Here is a 20823-nt window from a genome sequence, read left to right on the forward strand (position 1 = left end):
TTTGTACATTCCACGTTCCAATTATTAATGGATGTTCATAACTGTTTCTTCTCATTTAGAGTCATACCACATCAGCAAATGAAGGTCCCAAAAGATTGACTCCGTGCACATCATTGAGACGACTCTACTTTGAGGAGGCAGCTCTTCCCTGCTCGTCTGTTTGTCATACTGTAGGTGGCTTGTGTGTTGCTGTGATACTGGAAGCTTTGCCACCCATATTTCAAATACCAGCAGGGTCACACTTGGTGGACAGGTTTCAGTGGAGCTTCCAAACTACGACAGACTAGGAAGAAGGACCTGGTGGTCTACTTCTGGAAAAACTGGCTAGTGAAAACCTTTTGAATGGTAGCGGAACATTATCCGATATGGTGCCAGAAGATGAGCCCCTCAGGTTGGCTGGTACTCAAAATACGACTGAGGAAGAGCTGCCTCCTCAAAGTACAGTCAAGCTTAATGACACAGGTGGAGGCAAACTTTTGGGACTTTCATGTCTATGATACTTGTAGTTGAACAAACCAGGTGGAGGCTAGGAGGGTCTTTGTGTCTGCTCCCTCTCTGCTGCGTTAGGTGACTTTGGGCAGATTTCTCAGCATCTCTGGACTCTTTGCAAGTTCCCTACAGGATTAAATAATGGTAGGAGGTACAGACTCTTTGGGGGTGAAGTGGGGTTCTCCCAGGCTAGGCAGAATGGTCAGCCTGCTTCTGAGTGTCCTGGACCCATCCCAGGGTGGGGAGGACAGAACCCTATCCTTGCTCCTTTTCTCATTTGCTTACACTTTGGTCTGTGGCCCAGGGTCCTAGGCCAGACTCATTCTTCCCATCTGCCTCCTCTGCAGGCCTCTCCCTTCTCAAGAGGTCTGGGGTGACATGGGTTGGGTAGCGAGATGAGGGGAAGGGACGTGTGCTGAGGAGCTCAGGGCCCTTTAACCCTGTCACCCGGCATGCGCTGAGGGCAGCTGTGGAGCCGGGTCACTGTGGGCAGCACACGTACACACAGACATACAAGCACCCCACGTTCAGCTCCTAGCATTATGTAAGCTCATGCAAGAAGTCGTCCATTCACTTATGCAACAAATACTTCCTAAGCATTTACTAGGTGCCAGCACTTTTCCAATGCTGAAAGTTTCAGCAGCAAACAAAATAGACAAAGATCCCAGCCCTAGTGGCACTGATATTCTAGCAGGCTCACTCTCTCGACAGCACATGCACACACATGTACACACACTGCCTCACGCCTGACAGTACATAAATAACACACATGCTAATTGCCCCCCCCAAACAGCACATGCACTGACATGGTGTTGGAACCCCACCCTACCAGTACACAGACCCCGATGAACTCACACACACCCCACTTCAAGTCACTATTGAAACTTCACGAATCCCTACACACTCGGACATATTAGGGTCACACAATACTACCCTTAGAACCTGCAGAAAGATGTAGATACAGACACATTACTATCCTGACAGCTTACACAAACATGTAAGTGCACACACACAAGCTGCCCCAGGCATATCCTCAGGTTGAGGCACTTCCCTAGAGCATTGTATGCACACATGGTAGACAACCCCAAAATTCCACTGGGGAGCCTGTGATGGGTCTGGAGCCAGGCAGAAATGCTCACACACAGTCACCACAAGGTCTGGTATGAAAGCAAGCCCCCCATCACCAGGGGGTGCGAGCAGGGGCAGGGAGGCCATGGCAGGCGACGCTGGAGCAGGGACTCCTGTGAGGGTGGGGAGGGGCAGGCTAGGATGAACAGTCTTCTAGCACACACCATGGAGCCTTAGGTCGTGGGAAGGAGTCATGGCCCCATCCACTTCACTGCAGGCCAGCCTTCACCTGTTACACACACATGAGGCTCCATCTGCCCCAAGTTTTTCTTTATAGATTTTATACACCCTGAAAGCCTAGGGGGCTAGGACTGCAGATTCCCACAACTCCAAGTGTCAAAGACCCCAGGACAGAGAGTCAGATCTGACGGCCCACTCCCAACTCTGACCTACAGGATAGTCCCAAATTACATGGAATAACTTTCTATAAACTTTTTCAGCATGGAATGAATTTTGGGTCCTCTGGCTACAAGGCCCACTCCTGACCATGGTGACCCGGTCTCCCCCAGACATTGGTTAAGCGGCCTGAGTTTCAGACTCAGGCACTGACAGTGAGGACTGATACCCCAGGACCCAGGAGTGAAGACGGGTCTCTCACCCTTCCCAGCAAGTTGGTGCAAATGCTAATACCAGGAGGGCCGCGGAGGGCATCTCACCCACCATTCATTGACCTGATAGGGAAACAGGCCCAGAGGGGCGTCTCCTAACACAGCTAACTGAGCCTGACTCAGGTTTCCTGTCTCCTAAACAGGAATCCGGGAGTCCCTGGGTGGCACAAATGATTAAGCGCTCAGCTACTAACTGAAAGGTTGGTGGTTCGAATCCATCAAAAGGCACCTTGGAAGGAAGGCCTGGCAATCTTCTTCCAAAAGGTCACAGCTATTGAAAACCCCACATGCAGTTCTACTCTGAAACACATGGGGTTGTCATAAATCAGAATCAACTTGATGACAATTGGTTTGGTTTTGGTTTTAAGCAGGAATCCAGGCCACTAACCCCGACTGGGGACTTTGCTTCGACAGCCTGAATGAGCTTCCTAAGGACAGGGCTCTACCTCTTCCCACTGTTCATCCACTCTGACATCCCAGGGACAGGCAGGCAGACAGACATGCGAACACACAAACACACACAGACACACACACAGAGAGACACACAGAGACACACACACACAGGCAGACACACACACGCGCCTGTTCCAGGGGTGGGACTGAAGAAAATTTAACTTACTCCTGCATGCAGAAGAATGGCCACTAGAGGGCGCAATGGTACCAGGAAATGCCAATCTGGGCTCCTAGGAGGATCGACTTTGTGAATCCAGAAAAGGCACAAAGGCATGCATGAACCCTTTCTTTGCTTCCACGAATCAAACACCACAGCCCTGAACCATTACTGAACATTCTGATCAAAGATCATATAGCAGAATTCTGATCAAAAGGGAGAAAAATGCAGAACAGAATTCAAATTCCCATAGACTCCAGACTTTCTGGAGCCAAGGGGGCTGGATGAATCCCTGAAACTATTGCTCTAATATAATCTTTAAAACTTAAGCCGAAAATATCTCCTGAAGTCTTCTTAAAACCAAACGATAATTTAGCTTAACTAGTAAAAAATGTCTGCCTTGAGCATTCTTTTAAGAACTACTTATTCAATAGCACTGGGGTGTTGGGGTATATAGGATCAAAGTGAAAACAGCAACATGAAAGATTAGATAGAAAGCTTAGGGGGCAGTGAGTTTATGTCAGTGGGGGAGGAACAGCTCAGAAAAGCAGGGTGAGAATGATTGCACCAATGATTGAACAACTCAAAGAATGTAACCCATGTCACTGAATTGTACATGTAGAAATGGCTGAATTGGTGTGTGTTCTGCTGTATATATTCTCAACAACAACAAAATAAAAATTAAAAAAAAAAAAAAGGTCTTGTGGGGTCGGGGGGAAACACCACAGCCCTAGTTTGACCTTTAAGGTCCCCTGACTTAATGCCCACTCTCTAGGTGTGGAAAACCTCCCAGGCACTTCCCATAAGAGCTTCTGAAGCCTGTACTTGGCATCGATCCAGCCAATGCTCCTCTCCTTTCTCTGAGCCTCAGTTTCCCTGCTTGAAAACAGGACACAAATCCCCCGGAAGGTTTGCTGCAGGGATCAGATGAGATCATGTAAACAAAGCACCACAACATTGCCCAGCAATAACACAGACATGGAGACCTCTCTCTGCATATTCCTACCTCTCCCAAGAAGTCTTCCAACATTAGCCTAACTTAGCCCAAGTGCTCCAATAAATCCCCATGACACCTCTTATGGTAGGTGGAATTGTGTTCCTCAAAAAGATACGTCCAAGTCCTAACCCCTGGTGCCTGTGAATATGACCTTATTTGGAAACAGGGTATTTGCAGATGTAATTAAGTTAAGGATCTTGAAATGAGATCATCCTGGATTTTAAAAATACAGTGAAACCTGTGAGAGTCAGAACTCAACGGGAGTGCCTTGTTTTTCTCAGTCTCGCAAGTTTTCTGCCTTCGACAGCATGCAGTTTTACCACTTTTCTATCTCTCGTTTTAGTGGGAAATATTTCAGCTTTCCTTTTCTGACAGGTTTCCGCCTTACAAAGGTTCTGGCTTTCACATGTTTTACAGTACCAGATGCCATTGGGTCAATTCCGATTCATGGCGACCCCATGTGTGTCAGAGTAGAACTGTGTTCCATAGGGTTTTCAATGGCTGCTTTTTCTCAGAAGTCAACTGCCAGGCCTTTCTTCTGAGGCACCCCTAGGTAGACTTGAGCCTCCAACCTTTTGGTTAGCAGCTGAGTGTGTTAACCATTTGTACCACTCAGGGCCTCTATCCTGGATTTAGAGTGGCCTTAAAGCCAATGACTGGTGTATTCATAGGAGGAAGGACAGTGAGATCAGAGACACAGCGAAGATGGAGGCGGAAATGAGAGTGAAGCATTATAAGCCAAAGAATACCACCAGGAGAGGCAAGGAAAGATTCTAGGGCCTTCAGAAGGAGTAGGGACCTGCCAACACCTTGGTTTTAGACTTTTGGTCCCCAGAACCATGAGAGAATAACTTTCTGTTCTCTTAAGCCACCAACTTTGTGGTAATTTGTTACAGCAGCTCTCAGAAACTACAACCTTGAATACATATGCACCCCAGCTGGGTCGGCTTCCTTCAGCAGGGCACCCCAGCAAATGGCAGGAAGAGAGGGCCTCTGTGAAGATTAGAATGGAACATCCACAGAAGTGGGGGGAAACTCAAGAAAATGGAGTACCAGGAGTCAAAGAGGGGAGAAAACAGTTCTAAGGAGGAGACTGGATGAGTAGGATGAGACCTGAGAAGTGTCCCCAGGATGTGGTGGCATTTAGCAGGAGTAGTTTTAGTGGGAAGAGGGAGCCGAGGCCTGACAGAGTACAAGCACCGGGCCCTGGGAGGTCCTGCTCCCAGGTGAGCTCACCCATCCTAGGCTTCCCATTCCCTCCACTCTGCCCCCTGACTCCAAGATGCACCCTGGGTGCCCCACAGCACCTCACACTCACCAGGCCCCACAGTGAACTCCAGACTTTCTCCCAAATCCACTTCTGTCCCTGGGTCCCATTTCAGGGACAGTTTACTATGGTCTACCCAGCCACCCAAGATGGAAAGCTGGAGGCTGTCATAGCTCCCCCTTCCTCTCTACCCACGCCGGAATACCCAGGCCCTGTCCATTTCACGGCCAACATCTCGCTCTAATTCTCTCCAGTCTTATTAACACAGCCTGAGCAGATGCCTCTCACCTGGCCCTGTGCCCAGTCCTCTCCCTGGTCTCCCAGCCGTCCCCCTTCCTCCCCATCAATCTTCAGCAACAGCCAGTCATCCTTTCGGTCCTCAGATGGCATCCAATCACTCTGCTTAAAACCTTCCTGGCTCCCCAGCCTGGCCTTTACAGCACATCCTGCCAGCCCCTGCCCCAAGCCTCACCTGCATTCCCCTAACAGTTGAGCCCCACCATCTGCTCAGAGTGCCCAACAGGGCTTTCCACTTCTGAGCTTTGCACGTGCTGTTCCCTCCACCTGAAGTCGCTTTCTCACCTAGTACAAAAGGCCACAAATTCCCCATTTACCCGTCAGGGCCCTCTGCCCATGTTCCTCCCGCACTGGATAGCACCCACTCACCTCGTCAGCAGGCGGGGGGGCCCCGTGCGAGGAGGCACAGGCGGCACGCTCGGCTCTGCCAAATGCCGCTTGGTGGGCAGTGGGGGCAGAACAGGGTCTGGGGCAGCTGTGGGTGGTGTGGAGAAGCAGGCAGGTGGAAGGCAGCTCCTCCGGGGCGGGATAGGGGGTGCGGCGGCCAGCCCCTCGTCCTCTCCAGCAGAGGGCAATGGTTCAGGTGGAACGGTGGCCTCAGGTGGTGGACGGAAGATGTGGCGTTTCATGGGCACAGGCCGTGGGGTGGGGCGAGGCGCAGGGACTGGGGGTGTGTGAGCGCGGAGCAGGCCAGCCAGGATGCGGCGGCGATGGCCGGGGAGCTGCATGCCCATGTCCAGCAGGCGGGCATCGCTGAGGCCATGGCAATCAGCAGCCCACACCAGTCCATGCTGTTCGAACAGCCCACTGTACTGCTCTAGGTGCAGCGCCCGCAGCCACTCAGCCACTGATAGTCCACCATCCCCAGCCTCTGCCATGGTTCCTGCCAGCAGAGGCCCAGCCGGCAGGGCTCTGTCCAGACCTGCAATAGATAGATGGGCATGAGGTCATAGGCCTGGCTCCTCAGGCATGGTCCCCAGAACAGCATTCCTCTGTGACTCTGCCGTGCCCTTGAGCCTCCTTCCCCATGCCCCATGGGCCAGGCACAGCCAGGCACTGCCAGGTCTCTGAACACAAAGGCTGTTCCCTTGGCCTGAAACCTGCATCCCCCATGGCCTCCTGGCATCCAGCTCATGTGTCTCCTTCTCTAGGAAACCCCCCAGGACCTCTGGGAGTTGATACATGACCACCACAGCATGACTGGTGCTACATCTGGCAGCCTCCCAATGCCCGCTGCAAAGTCCAGGTCAGGGCCCAGTTCCCTCTGAGGCCCTGGTTCCCAGCTGAAGACCAGGCCCAGATGCTTAGGGAGTATGTGTGGGATTGACGTGCACCACTGCTGGCCCCTTTACATACCCAGTCTGGGGGCTGAGCCCTGTCCCACCCCCATGCCTGGGGAGGAAGCAGAATGCTCCAGGAGGTGAGTCAACCCAGCATCACACAGCCTCTGGCATCCTGACCCTATGAGTAACCCCTTCCATCAACAACAGGGGCCAGGGGGTCAACGTATAAGGAAAGGCCATTCAGTTGTCCACTCAGAATAGGTTCTGTTGACAACAAAGACTCAGGCTTCATCCTTGCAACTCAAGAGCTCCTAACCAGGTAGGAGTCAAGATATGACACAAAGAGAAGGTGATTAACGATCAAAAACCAAAAATCAAACCCGATGCCATTGATACAATTCCGACTCATAGCAACCCTACAAGAGAGAGTAGAACTGCTCCATAGTGCTTAACCACTATACCACCAGGGCTCCTTATTTACAAATCAAAGGAGAAAAATCATATGATTCTCTCCAGATCCTAAAGAAGCATTTGACAAAACTCAATACCCAGGTTATTTAACACACACACAAAAAAACTTACTAAATAATAGTGTGATACTTCCTTAAACCAAAACCAGCACCTTGCTTAATGGGAAAACAAAAAAAATTTCCCTTTAAAGTCAGGAATGAGAAAAGGATGTCCATTTTACCACTATTATTACTTCACATTATTCTGAAAGTTCTAGATAGCTAAAATAAAGACGAGTAAAAACTAGGAAGAAAGAGATAAAATACCCATTAGTTGCCAACAATATGAGTTTTGAACTGGAAAGCCCAAGAAAATCAACTGAAAAACTATTATAAATAAGATAATTTATTTAAGGTAGTTGGGTTCAAAATTAATATAATAGAAACCAATAGTTAAAAGCAATAACCACACAGCAATAAAGAATTTAGTAAGATAGTTGAGTTCAAGATTAATATGACAGAAAGCAATATTTATAAGCAATAATCTGGTAGTAACCAGGAAGAAAAGGGCCAATTTTAAATAGCATCACAAAGTATAAATACCCTGGGTTATAGAATAAATTGAGCATGGAATAGAGAAATTCACAGAATCAAATTTGAGAACGAAAACACATCCTACCAGAACCTTTGGGACACAGCAAAAGCAGTCAGTGCTCAGAGGTCAATTTACAGCAATAAATGCACACATCAAAAAGAAGAAAGGGCCAAAATCAAAACATTAACCCTACAACTCAAACAAATAGAGAGCAGCAAAAGAAGTCCTTGGGCACCAGAAGAAAGCAAATAATAAAAATTAAATGACATAGAAAACAGAAAAACAATTCAAAGAGTTAACAAGATCAAAAGGTGGTTCTTCAAAAAGATCAACGAATTCGATAAGCCACTGGCCAAACTGACAAAAGAAAAACAGGAGAGGAAGCAAATAAGCCGAGTAAGAAATGAGATGGGCGATATCACAACAGGCCCAACTGAAATTAAAAGAATCATAACAGAATACTATGAAAAATTGTACTCTAGTGAATTTGAAAACCTAGAGAAAACGGACAAATTTCTAGAAACACACTACCTACCTAAACTAACACAAACAGAGATGAAACAACTAGATAAACATATAACAAAGGAGACTGAAAAGATAATTTTAAAAACTAACACACACACAAAAAAGCCCTGGCCCTTATGGTTTCAACCGGAGAATTCTACCAAACTTTCAGAGGAGAGTTAACACCACTACTACTAAAGGTATTTCGGAGCATAGAAAAGCATGGAATGCTTCCAAACTCATTCTATGGATCCAAACTCATACTATGAAGCCAGCATAACCCTGATACAAAAAACCAGGTAAAGACACTATACAAAAAAAGAAAATTACAGACCAATATCCCTCACAAATACAGACACAAAAATCCTCAACAAAATTCTGGCCAACAGAATTTAACACCATATCAAAAAAGCAATGCAACATGACCAAGTGGGATACAGACCAGGTATGGAAGGATGGTTCAACATTAGAAAAACAATCAATGTAATCCATCACATAAATAAAACAAAAGACAAGAACCACATGATCTTATCAATTGATGCAGAAAAGGCATTTGACAAAGCCCAACACCCATTCATGATAAAAACACTCAGCAAAATAGGAATAGAAGGGAAATTCCTCAACATAATAAAGGGCATTTATACAAAGCCAACACCCAACATCATCCTAAATGGAGAGAGTCTGAAAGCATTCCCCTTGAGAACAGGAACCAGAAAAGGATGACCTTTATCACCACTCTTATTCAACACTGTGCTGGAGGTCCTAGCCAGAGAAATTAGTTTAGAAAAACAAATAAAGGGCATCCAAATTGGTAAGAAAGAAGTAAAAGTATCTCTATTTGCAGATGATATGGTCTTATACACAGAAAACCTGAAAAGAATCCATAAGAAAACTATGGAAGTAATAGAAGATTTCAGCAAAATATCAGGATACAAGATAAGCATACAAAAATCAGTTGGATTCCTCTACACCAACAAAGAGAATGTCAAAAAGGAAATCACCAAATCAATACCATTTACAACAGCCCCCAAGAAGATAATATGCTTAGGAATAAATCTTACCAGATACATAAAAGACCTATACAAAGAAAACTATAAGACACTACTGCAAGAAACCAAAAAAGACCTACCAAAAAACCAAAAACCAAACCCACTGCCATCAAGTCAATTCCAACTCAGAGCGACCCTATAAGACAGAGTAGAACTGCTCCATAGAGTTTCCAAGAAGTGCCTGGCGGATTCGAACTGCCGACCTCTTGGTTAGCAGCTGTAGCACTTAACCACTACGCCACCAGGGTTTCCAAAGACACCTACAGAAGTAGAAAAACATACCTCGCTCATGGATGGGAAGACTCGACATTGTGAAAACGTCTATTCTACCCAAAGCGATCTACAGATACAATGCAATCCTGATCTAAATTCCAATGGCATTTTTTAATGAGATGGAGAAATAAATCACCAACTTCATATGGAAAGGGAAGAAGCCCCAGATAAGTAAAGCATTATTGAAGAAGAAGAATAAAGTGGGAGGCCTCATACTACCTGATTTTAGAACTTATTATAATATCACCACAGTAGTCAAAACAGCTGGGTACTAGTACAACAAAAGACACATAGACCAATGGAACAAAATTGAGAATGCAGACGTAAATTCATCCACCTATGAGCTGCTGATATTCGACAAAGGCCCAAAGTCTGTTAAATGGGGAAAAGACAGTGTCCTTAACAAATGGTGCTGGCATAGCTGGATATCCATCTGCTAAAAAATGGAACAAGACCCACACCTCACGCCATGTATAAAAACTAACTCAAAATGGACCAAAGACCTAAATATAAAATCTAAAATGATAAAGATCATGGATGAAAAATAGGGACAACACTAGGAGCCTAATGCACAGCATAAACAGGATATAAAACATTACTAACAATGCACAAACACCAGAAGAGAAACTAGATAACTAGGAGCTCTTAAAAACCAAATACCTATCCTCATCCAAAGACTTCACCAAAAGGTCAAAAGACAGCCTACAGACTGGGAAAAAATATTTGGCTACGACAAATTGGATCACCATCTAATCTTTAAAATCTGTAAGATACCGCAAAACCTCAACAACAAAAGACAACCCAATTAAAAAACAAGCAAAGAGTATGAACAGGCACTTCACTGAAAAAGACACTCAGGTGGCTCATAGATACAAGAGGAAATGCTCATGATCACTAGCCATTAGAGAAATGCAAATCAAAACTATAATGAAATACCATCTCACCCCAACAAGGCTGGCATTAATCCAAAAAACACAAAATAATAAATGTTAGAGAGGTTGTGGAGAGGCTGAAACACTTACACACTGCTGGTGTGAATGCAAAATGGTACAACCACTTTGGAAATCAATTTGGCGTTTCCTTAAAAAGCTAGAAATAGAAGTACCATACAATCCAGCAATCTCACTCCTTGGAATATATCCTAGAGAAATAAGAATCCTTACATGAATAGATACATGCACACCCATGTTCACTGCAGCACTGTTCACAATTGCAAAAAGATGGAAACAAGCTAGGTACCTATCAACAGACAAATGGATAAACAAATCACATATATTTACACAATGGAATACTGTGCAACAATAAAAAACAACAATAAATCTGTGAAACATCTCATAACATCGATGAATCTGGAAGCCATCATGCTGAGTGAAATTAGTTGCAAAAGGACAAATATTACATGAGACCACTATTACAAAAACTCAAGAAAAGGTTTAAAAACAGAAGAAAACATTCATTGATGGTTATGAGGGTGGGGAGGGAGAAGGAGGGGTACTCACTAACTAGATAGTAGATAAGAATTATCTTAGGTGAAGGGAAGGACAACACACAATACAGGGGAAGTCATCACAACTGGACTAAATCAAAAGCTAGTAAGTTTCCTGGATACAACCAAACACTTTGAGGGACAGAGTAGCAGGGGTGGGGGTCTGGGGATCATGTTCTCAGGGGACAACTAGGTCAACTGGCATAATGAAGTTTATTAAGAAAATGTTCTGCATCCCACTTTGGTGAGTGGCGCTGGGGTCTTAAAAGCTAGCAAGCGGCCATCTAAGATACAGCAATTGGTCCCAACTCACCTGGAGCAAAGGAGAATTTAGAACACCAAAGACACAAGGAAAATATGAGCCCAAGAGACAAAAAGGGACACATAAGCCAGAGACTCCATCAGCCTGAGACTAGAAGAACTAGATGGTGTCCGGCTACCACCAATGACTACCCTGACAGGGAACACAACAGACAGTCCCTGATGGAGCAGGAGAAAAGTAGGGTGTAGGACTCAAATTCTAATAAAAAGACCAGACTTAATGGTCTGACTGAGACTGGAGGAATTCCAGAAGACACGGCCGCCTGGCTCTCTGTTAGTCCAGAACTGAAACTATAACTGAAGCCAACTCTTCAGACAAAGATTAGACTGGACTATAAGACATAAAATGATACTCATAAAGAGAATGCTTCTTAGCTCAAGTAGATACATGAGACTAAATGGGCAGCTCCTGTCTGGAGGTGAGATGAGAAGGCAAAAAGCAACCGGAGCTGGTTGAATGGACATGAGAAATTTGGGGTGGAAAGGTAATGTGTGCTGTCACATTATAGGGAGAGTAACTAGGGTCACATAATAATGTGTATATAAATTTTTGTATGAGAAGCTAACCTGAGCTGTAAACTTTCACTTAAAGCACAATTAAAAGAAAAAAGCCTCCAAAAAACACAATGCCTGGCACATAGCAGAAGTTCAATAAATATTTGTTAAATGACAAAAATATATATATATATGCCAAGAATAAACATAATAAGAAACGTCCAAGATCTATAAAAAGAAAATGAGTGTTACTGAGAGGCAAAAAGAAGAGAAAGCATGCTCTTGGATAGACGATATCATAAAAATGTTAATTCTCCCTATATATTAATCTATAAACATATATAATCCCACTAAATAAACACACAGACATTTTTTTTGAAGCTAGACAAGCTGATTTAAAAGTTCATATAGAAAAATAAACAAGCCAGAAGAGCCAGGAAAAATTCTGGAAGCAGGAGGGGGAGGATAAAGAGTGGGAATCAGCCTTACCACATACTAATAAAACATATCATAAAACTACAATAATTAAAACTGTATAGTAGCAACACTTGAACAGACAAAACTGAAAAGAATAAAAAGTTTAAAAATAGACTAAAATGTATACGAGAATTTAGTATACAATAAAGGTTTTAAAGGTAGCATCTCAAAGTTTTGGAGGGAAAGATGGGTTATTAGGTGGTTGACATAGCTGTGGCACAATCTAGAAAAAAACAAAGTTGGATCTCTACCTCACACCTAGTTGCCGTTGAGTGACCTCCAACTCATGGCAGCCGCATGTGTGCCAGAACTGTGTTCCACAGGGTTTTCAACGGCTGATTTTGGAAGCAGATCACCAGCCCATTCTTCTGAGCAGACTCTAGATGGAGTCAAACCTCCAAGCTTTCAGTTAGCGCCACCCACGGACTCCCCTCATACCTTACACCAGAATAAATTCCAGATAGGTCAAAGGTTGCAATATAAAAATAAAACCACAAAAGGATTAAAAAAAAAAATCATCTCAGAGAGGCGAAAGCCTTTTGAAAACAACTCAACCCCAGAATCTATGAAGCAAAGACTGAGATATTCAACTACATGAAAACCAAGCATTCCTGTACGGTAAAAAGAGCCATAAGCAAAGCCAAAAGATAAATGACAAAGTAAGGGATACCTGGCACTCATGTTCCAAAGGGCCAATTTTACTAAAACATGAAAAGCCCTTAAAAAGAAGAAACTAATCAATAATATAATAGAAATATGGGCAAAGAATCCGAAAAAAGAAATTCACAGAAAGAAAAATACAAACAGCTCTTAGACATATGAAAAAGTATTCAACTTCACAAAGATAAACGGAAATTTAAAATATTCTTAAACACCACTTTCCACCAATCAGATAGACAAAGAGCAAAACATCTGATAATACACGGCACTGGTGGTGGGGTAGGGAAACAGCACTGCCCTACACATGGGTGGGAGTGCCTCTAGGAAAGGCAATGCCATGAGTGCTATCAAAAAACCCCATGTCCGAGGTCCCTGGGTGGCACGAATGGTTTGCGCTCAGCTGGTAACCAAATGGTTGGCAGTCTGAACCCACCCAGTGGCACTGTGGAAGACAACAGTCCTGGTGATCTGCTTCCATAAAAACTATAGCCAAGAAAACCCTATGAGGCAGTTCTACTCTCTAACATATCCCATCTCCTAAACCACAAAACAAAAACAAAATCAACAACAAAACCCAAGCGCTCTACCCTTTGACCCAACCACCCTTAGGCATTTATCCTGCAGTTGTACAGCACTCATTCGAAGTGGCCTATTTAGAAGGTTATCTGCGGCAGCACCACGCATAATAACAAAACACTGGAAGTAACCAAACTGTCCATCAGTTGGAATGCTTAACTAAATTATCGTGCAGTCATACAATAGAATATTGAGAAGCCATAAAAAAAAAAAAATGAGGAAACTATGTCTTGATAAGGGATGACGTCTAAGACATACTGTTAAATGAATAAAAAACTATAGAACAGTATGTATAGCATTCTGTCTTTTATGTGAGGGGAAAAAAAAAAAGCAACCGAGGGAGGGGAGAGATCTCTATGTATCTACTTGTAAATGTACAAAATATGCCTGAAACAATACACAGAGGTTGTCTCTGAGGAGGGGAACTGAGTGGCTGAGGGAACTGGAGGCAGATTCAGGTTTTATGGCACCTGAAGCTAACCAAAAGGTTGGATGTTCAAGTGCACCCCGAGGCACCTCAGAAGAATGGCCTGGTGATTTACTTCCAAAAAGTCAACCACTGAAAACTCTATGGATTTTCAAAAACAACAACAAAAATAAATTATTTTAAAAAAGAAAGAAAGAAACCCTGTGGAGCATAGGAGCCCTGGTGGCACAATGGTTAAGAGCTCATTTGCTAACCAAAATATTGGCAGTTCGAATCTACCAGCTGCTCCTTGGAAACCCTATGGAGCAGCTCTCCTCTGTCCTATAGGGTCACTGTGAGTTGGAATCAACCCGATAGCAACAGGTTTGGGTTCTTTTTGGTTTTATGAAGCACAACTCTACTCTGAAATACATGGGGTCACCATGAGTCAAAGTTGACTCAACAGAAGGTAGGTTTTTTTTTTTTTTTTTTGGAAGCTTACAAAATTTGAATGCCCTCTTTAAGAAGAACAATCCAAAAATATTTCACTTTTGTAAAAGTTACAAAAACACACGAGCAGATGCACACACAGTTTGCGCCCCTCCTTGGGTCCTAGAAGGAGCCCTGAAGCTCAAGGGCCGTCAGTTTCCTGGAAATTTACCTCTGGGTAGGAGGCAGGCTTTTCACTGTATATCTCTGTGTCCTAAATTTTGAACTCCACAAATTAAAAAAAAAAAAAAAAAAGGCTAGTGAGGGACCCAAAGGAAGACAAAAGCAAAGAGAGATGCATTCCCCATTCCTCGAGAAGAAGGTTCAATATGATAAAGACGTCCAATTTTCCAGGGTTAAGCTAGAGCTTAATGCAATCCCAACCAAAAATACTAACTGGAATTTTTTGACAGGCAGATTCTAAAGTTCACATACAATTCTATTAAGGATTTACGGTTCAGTGAAAAAGCAAGTTGCAGAACAGTGTTATAATACACAAACATCAGAAAAAGAAAAAATATACATACATATACACGTACACAAGAGTCCCCGGGTGGCGCAAACACTTAAGTGCTCGACTATTAACCCAGAGGTACCTCAGAAGAAATGCCTGGCAATTGGCTTCCAAAAGGTCACAGCCTTGAAAACCCCATGGAGTGCAGTTCTCCTCTGACACACATGGGGTCGCCATGAGTTGGAATCAGCTCAACGGCAACTAGTACTGGTACCGGTATGTGCACACATGTCTATGAAGAATACCTCTAGATGGATACATGAAAAACTCGCAGTCTCTGGGGAGACAAACTGGGCAGCTAAGAAGACAGGAAAGGGAGGGACAGTTACCTTTCACTATGCCCTTGTGCATCTTTTCAATTTTGTACCATTTTCAAAAAGTAGGTAAAATTTGAAAGATAACGTGATAGTGTTGAAAGGAGGGTGAGCTTCTGTTAAGGGTGATGGAAAAATCTGGAAACGGATAATGGTGATGGTTGAACATAATAAATACAATTAACATCACTGAATTGCACATGTGAAGAACGTTGAAATGGCAAGTGTTTTGTTATATATTTACCATAATTAAAAAAAAACAAGATAATGTGCTACGGTGATGAAAAACTTCTAGAGATAGATAGTGGTAATGGTTGCATAACATGGTGAATATAAGTACTGTTACTTTGTACACTTAAAAGTGGTTAAAATGGCCAATTTTGTGTTACATATATTTTACCATAATTTCAAAAAAAAGAAGATAATGTGATAATGATGACTACAGACTGGGAATGAGAAAGAGACTAAAATTCACAGGCAAGAAGGGGAATCAACAAGCAGACTGTGACAGAGTCAACCCCCTCCCCAACCTGCTAGTCCCTGCCTCATCCCACCTCTTCGAAGCCTTCCTGGAGGCTCTGCAAGATCTCTGGGTCTCACCCTCTGCCTCCCAATCTCAGTTTTCAAAATAGAAAATGGGACCTCAGGGCTCAGCCTCCATGGAACCCCACTCCTCCCACACCCAGTCCAGCTCCCACCTTCACACCCTGACTCACCGGCTGGGCTGCAAGGAGGTCCTCCCAGAGGCAGCAGCTACTCGGAACAGCGCCCCATGGTGGCCTGAGGCAGAAGCTGCAAGGACAGGTAAGGGAGACAACCCATGAGGCAAGGCCACTAGGGTACTGAGCAGCCAGGATGGCAGAAGGGAGAAGGGAGGAGGGGGGGAAGGAGAAGAAGGAAGAAGAAAGAGGGGAAGGGGTGAAAGATGGGGAGAAGGAAAGAAGAGGAAGAAGGCAGAGAGAGATGGGGAAGAACGTGGAGGAAGAGGAGGAAAGGATCCTAAAGGGCAATGGGGATGGAGGCTAGACCAGAGGTAGGCCTTCTGGTGGGGATGCAGGTTAGACCAGAGGTAAGCCTTCTAGTGAGGGTGAGGAAGGCTGATGGACAGGCCTGCCAGAGGTAAGGCCACACATGTGGTAAAGGGGAGTCAGGCCTTCCCATTCTTGGCCCTCCTCCAGGACCAGTGGCAGGGATGCTCGGGCAGGCTGTGGTAGGGATCTCCAGAGCCTGGTGAGGAAGCTGGACAGCCCCCAGGAAGGTAATGAGGAAGATCTGTGCAGCTCCATGACTTCTCCCACAAAGAGCTGGTCAGAGAGGGGGACTCGGGGAGCCATGAGTGGGACAAGAGGCCACTGAGGCTGGGGGTGTGAGGCCCCAGGGTTCTCCCTTAAACATGTGTGGGAGGTTGGGGAAAACAGGCCAAAAAAGGGTGTTTCTAGGCAGGACAAAAAAGAACTGACCATCCCTGAGGGCAGGTCACCACTCCTGCTGCCAGCAGTTTGCGAGTAGGCGTGAGGGATAGAATGGACAGATCCCTCCACCCCCAGCCTGGGGCAGAGCCAGGTCTGCCATTAGTGCAGAGTTAACCTACAAACTTAGGGGCTCTGCAGGATGGCTTTAGGGGGTATTCATTACCATTTTTAATTTTACTAGTTGGTGTTTATCTTAAGTAGACTCCACAATTATTACTGCTTCGGATGGGGATAAAATAGGTGTATGTTTTAAAACTGAGCACTTTAAAAAGAAATTTTAGGTTAATTAGTATTTCAAATGGCAGAGTTGGCAAAAATAGCAGTGCTACTCAAATGACAATTGTAAAAATTAGACAACATAAACAATGCTTACTATATGCCAGTACTATTCTAAGCACTTTGTATTAGCTAATTTAATCCTCACATCAACCCTAGGAGACACGTATGATTCGTATCCCTATTTTAAGATGAAGAAATTCAGACACAGAGAGGTTAAGTAACTCGCCCAAAGTCACACTGCTAGGAAGGTGCAGTTTGGGTATAGTCTAGACCTGTGCTGCCCAATACAGTAGCCCATTGTCATATGTGGCTGTTGAGCATTTGAAATGTGGGCTTTGGAATAAAGTGTGCTCGAAGTATAAAATGCACCTGATTTTGAAGACTTAGTACCAAAAAGAAAAGTAAAATATCTCATTAATAGTTTTTTCTATTGCTTACATGATGAAATGATAATATTCTGGATATGTGATTATTATTAAAATTAATTTCACCTGTTTCTTTTTAGTATAGCTGTTAAAAAATTAAAATTGCATTTGTAGTTTTTTTTGAACAGTGTAGTACTAAACTCTTTACTCTGTTTATTGCCTCTCAAAAGTGACAGGCAACATTTACTGAGCGCCTACTATAGGCTAGGCCATCTTAGTCTGGAAGCACCTCTGAAACCTGTTCAGCACCATAGCAACACGTAAGCCTCCAAAGACAGACAGGTGGTGGCTCGGCATGAGGTGCACTGGCCAAGAATGGAACCCAAGTCTCCTGCATAGAAAGGAATTCTACCATGGAATCACCACTATCCCAATACTTCTGAAAATCAGTCACTGAAAACCCTATGTATGACAACAGTCGGATCCATAACTGATCATGGGGGTGATGCAGGACTGGGCAGCTCTCCATTCCACCGTGCATGGGGTTGCCATGAGTCGGGGACAACCTGATGGCAGCTAACAATAGGCCAGGTACTGCTCTAAAGACTTAACACAGATTAAATGATGATGGTCCCAACAACCCTCCTCCAATGACGGTCTGGGAAACAGGAAACCACTTCTCTCCCTGACAAAGGCACAGCCCCCTACAGGGCCTCTCTCAAGTTCCTATTCCTGCATTCGAGGACTCAGGCCAAGATGAGAGACTTGGGACTCCTTGTGAACATCACCTCCAGGATACCCCTGTTCAAGGTGCTGGAGGCACAAACAGGACCCAGACCTTGGACCTGGTCATGCCCCTCAGGAGCCTCAGGGTAGGGGGATCCAAAACCATCCAGCCCGTGTAAACAGCCTGAGGGGCTTTGGAGGTTTAAGTCTTCAGCTACTATGACACATCACTGAGTCCCCGCACCCAGGGAGGCAGAGACTTGGCAGAGGAGAGTGTCATCCTATTGCAACAGCCTGGCCACAAGTTGGAGGGTTCCCCTCCTCCCCCAGCCCGAGGGCCCAGCTCAGGCTCCAACACCCCCACCACCCTACCCTGCCCCAGCCTCTCCCATCTCCCTTCAGCCTCTCTCCGCTGGGCCACAGCAGGCATCTACAGCAGATACGACCCCAGTCCCACCCCTGCCCAAAGCCCTTTCAGGTTCCCAGTGCCCTCAAATCCAGTTCCTCAGCAGACCTGGTGCCTAACATTTCCAGGTGAAGAAACAGACACCCAAGGGGAGGAAGCAACTTGCCCAATTTGTCGGTGACATACCCCAAGCCCCAGCAGGCTGTGCTGGCCCGTCCACAACTCCCTCATGTCACTTCTTGCACCAGGAAGGGCCTGGCATACAATGAGCGCCCAAACTGTCTGCTGACAATGAGCAAATGAACCACACTCTCCCACCTCAGGAACTGGGCTCCAGGCCGGGTCTTTGAGGAAATCTTCTTGATTGCCTCCTTGGGCCCCTAGGCCTCTGAGGTTGAGCCACATACACAGCTCAGCACTGCTTCTGTTCTGTCTCTGGTTGCTCTGTTTGTGGGGGCCCCATTCACCTAACCTCCACCCTGACCTGGGTGGCCTGAGACTCTACACTCCTTATCCTCCCTGCCCCCCAGAGCAGAGCCCAGGACCCAGCTGGGCTCACAAGGGCACTCAGTCCAGAAGTAAGAGCCATCTAGAATCCTTGACAGCCAGTCCTTCTTCAGGTCTTGCCTGAGTCTCTCTGGCTGGAGCCAAAGTTTCACCCTTCTGTTTTCTAACTATCACTTCAACCTCCAAGGGCAGAAATTCCACTGCCCCTTCTCTATCCTGGTTCCCCCAGCCCAGGCCCTTAGCCAAGGAAAGGCACACCCAGGCCTCCTTCATTTCCTAAGCACCCACTGTGTGCCTGGCCCCTGCCAGATTTCCACCTTCATCTCACTCATCCTCGTAACAACCCTAAGGCCTGAAACTGTTACCTTACCCCAATCACGGAGTACCACGCTGAGGCTACGTAAGGTAGAGACTTACCCAGGTCACTTGCTGGAGCCAATGGGGCCTGTGGAGGATGTGGCTGCCTCTGTCTGGTGGGGTCAGAGAGGCTCTTGAGCTGGACCTTGAAGGATGAGTAGGAGGCTGCCGGGTGGAAGAGGAACAAAGCCCTCCCAGGCAAAGGGAATGGAGTGTGTATAAGGCCCGGGGATAGGAAAGGACTTGGCGAATTCAAAGACGGGGGAGATTTCAGTAGGGGAGGAATGGAGGATGTGAAGGGATAGTAGTGACACACAGAGAGGTTTGGTGACTCACCCTGGTCACCCACAGGGCCTGCTGACCTGTGTGGGTGTGGCCCTTTCCTGGAGGAGTGGGATAGCTCCAGGGCCATGAGCTCCTTTGCATGCTGATTTGCATGAGGGAGTCAGCCCTGGGCCAGGGCAGCCCGAAAGGTCCTAATTCCTCCACACTCAGCTCTGGAGCCTCCTCACCAGGAAGCCTTCCTGGATTGTATCCTTGGCTCCCATGTCTGCACACAGCTCAGCTCTGGGTCCAAGGAAAGACCCAGCACTTGGTGGTGGGAGACAGGCCCAGGGTTCAGACCTGAGGCCTCAGCTCATGTACCACCCCTCACCTCCTCATCCCCTGCACAGCCCACCCCTTACCCCTGGACCCTAGGTTTCCCAGCACAGGCAGGAAGGCCAGGGACCCCAGCCCCTAGGCCTCAGAGAACCCCTCAGAGCTCCCCACAAGAACCAAGAATGATACACATCCAGCTCTGGCCAGGCCCTGGTCTAAAAACCGCATCCCGCCATACCACAAGCACACAACTCACACAACCTCAAGGGACACACACCTCTGAGAACCACATACATCTTCGACCCCACCCATGGCAGCACAGCACATCTGCCCCCCATTACCACATACCCTTCAGTGCCCACAATCCCCACCAACAAGACACTAGATACGACCACCCCAGAGACCCAAGATGCCCGATACCCCCCTCCCACACCCCTGCCTCCCCAAGTCTAACCACCAGTGATACCTATTGGCAGACTTGCCACTCTCCAGGGGGTTCTCAGGACTCTGACAGCACAAATGAGAGGCCTCAGGGACACTTCCCGTAGATATGAGGAACTAGGTGGGGGCGGGGTTCCTGGCCCAGATGGTGCAGAAGTGGCCCCCGCCCTACTGCAGGGACCAGCTCCCTGCAGTCCCAGTGGGACAAAGTAGCAGTGTGGCCCTTGGGAAGGGCGGGGAGCTGACTGGCCCCTGGGCCAAGAAGTCTATTTTCTGTCTCTCAAGGACTGGTGGCTGCTGCATGCCGGTCCCAAGGAGGCACACCAGGGTCTCCTGCCCTATCTCAGCCCCATCTCCCTGCCCTGTAACTTGCCCTGGCCCCA

At 46.2% G+C, this 20823-nt stretch overlaps 1 protein-coding gene across 22 annotated transcripts in view; it reads right to left on the reverse strand.

Moving 5' to 3' along the window:
* The window catches only part of ARAP1 (ArfGAP with RhoGAP domain, ankyrin repeat and PH domain 1), a 58934-nt gene extending 38351 nt beyond the window's left edge, over positions 1-20583 (reverse strand). For 8 of the 22 annotated variants that reach the window (XR_010322479.1, XR_010322478.1, XR_010322477.1 and 5 more), the window contains exons 1-3: positions 19460-20063; positions 16004-16079; positions 5766-6318 (exon numbers count right to left, since the gene is read on the reverse strand). Coding sequence is in view for 18 of the 22 variants with exons in the window: in XM_064288646.1 (XP_064144716.1) it covers positions 5766-6274 (509 nt within the window). In the remaining 4 variants the exon portion in view is untranslated. Of the gene's footprint in view, positions 1-5765; positions 6319-16003; positions 16080-19459; positions 20064-20465 lie in introns of those variants that run through there. The other 14 variants (XM_064288649.1, XM_064288647.1, XM_064288650.1 and 11 more) reach the window with 11 other exon arrangements.
* Between the last annotated feature and the right edge of the window lie 240 nt (positions 20584-20823).

This window comes from Loxodonta africana, chromosome 7 (assembly GCF_030014295.1).
Source record: "Loxodonta africana isolate mLoxAfr1 chromosome 7, mLoxAfr1.hap2, whole genome shotgun sequence".
Classification (NCBI taxonomy): Eukaryota; Metazoa; Chordata; class Mammalia; order Proboscidea; family Elephantidae; genus Loxodonta; species Loxodonta africana.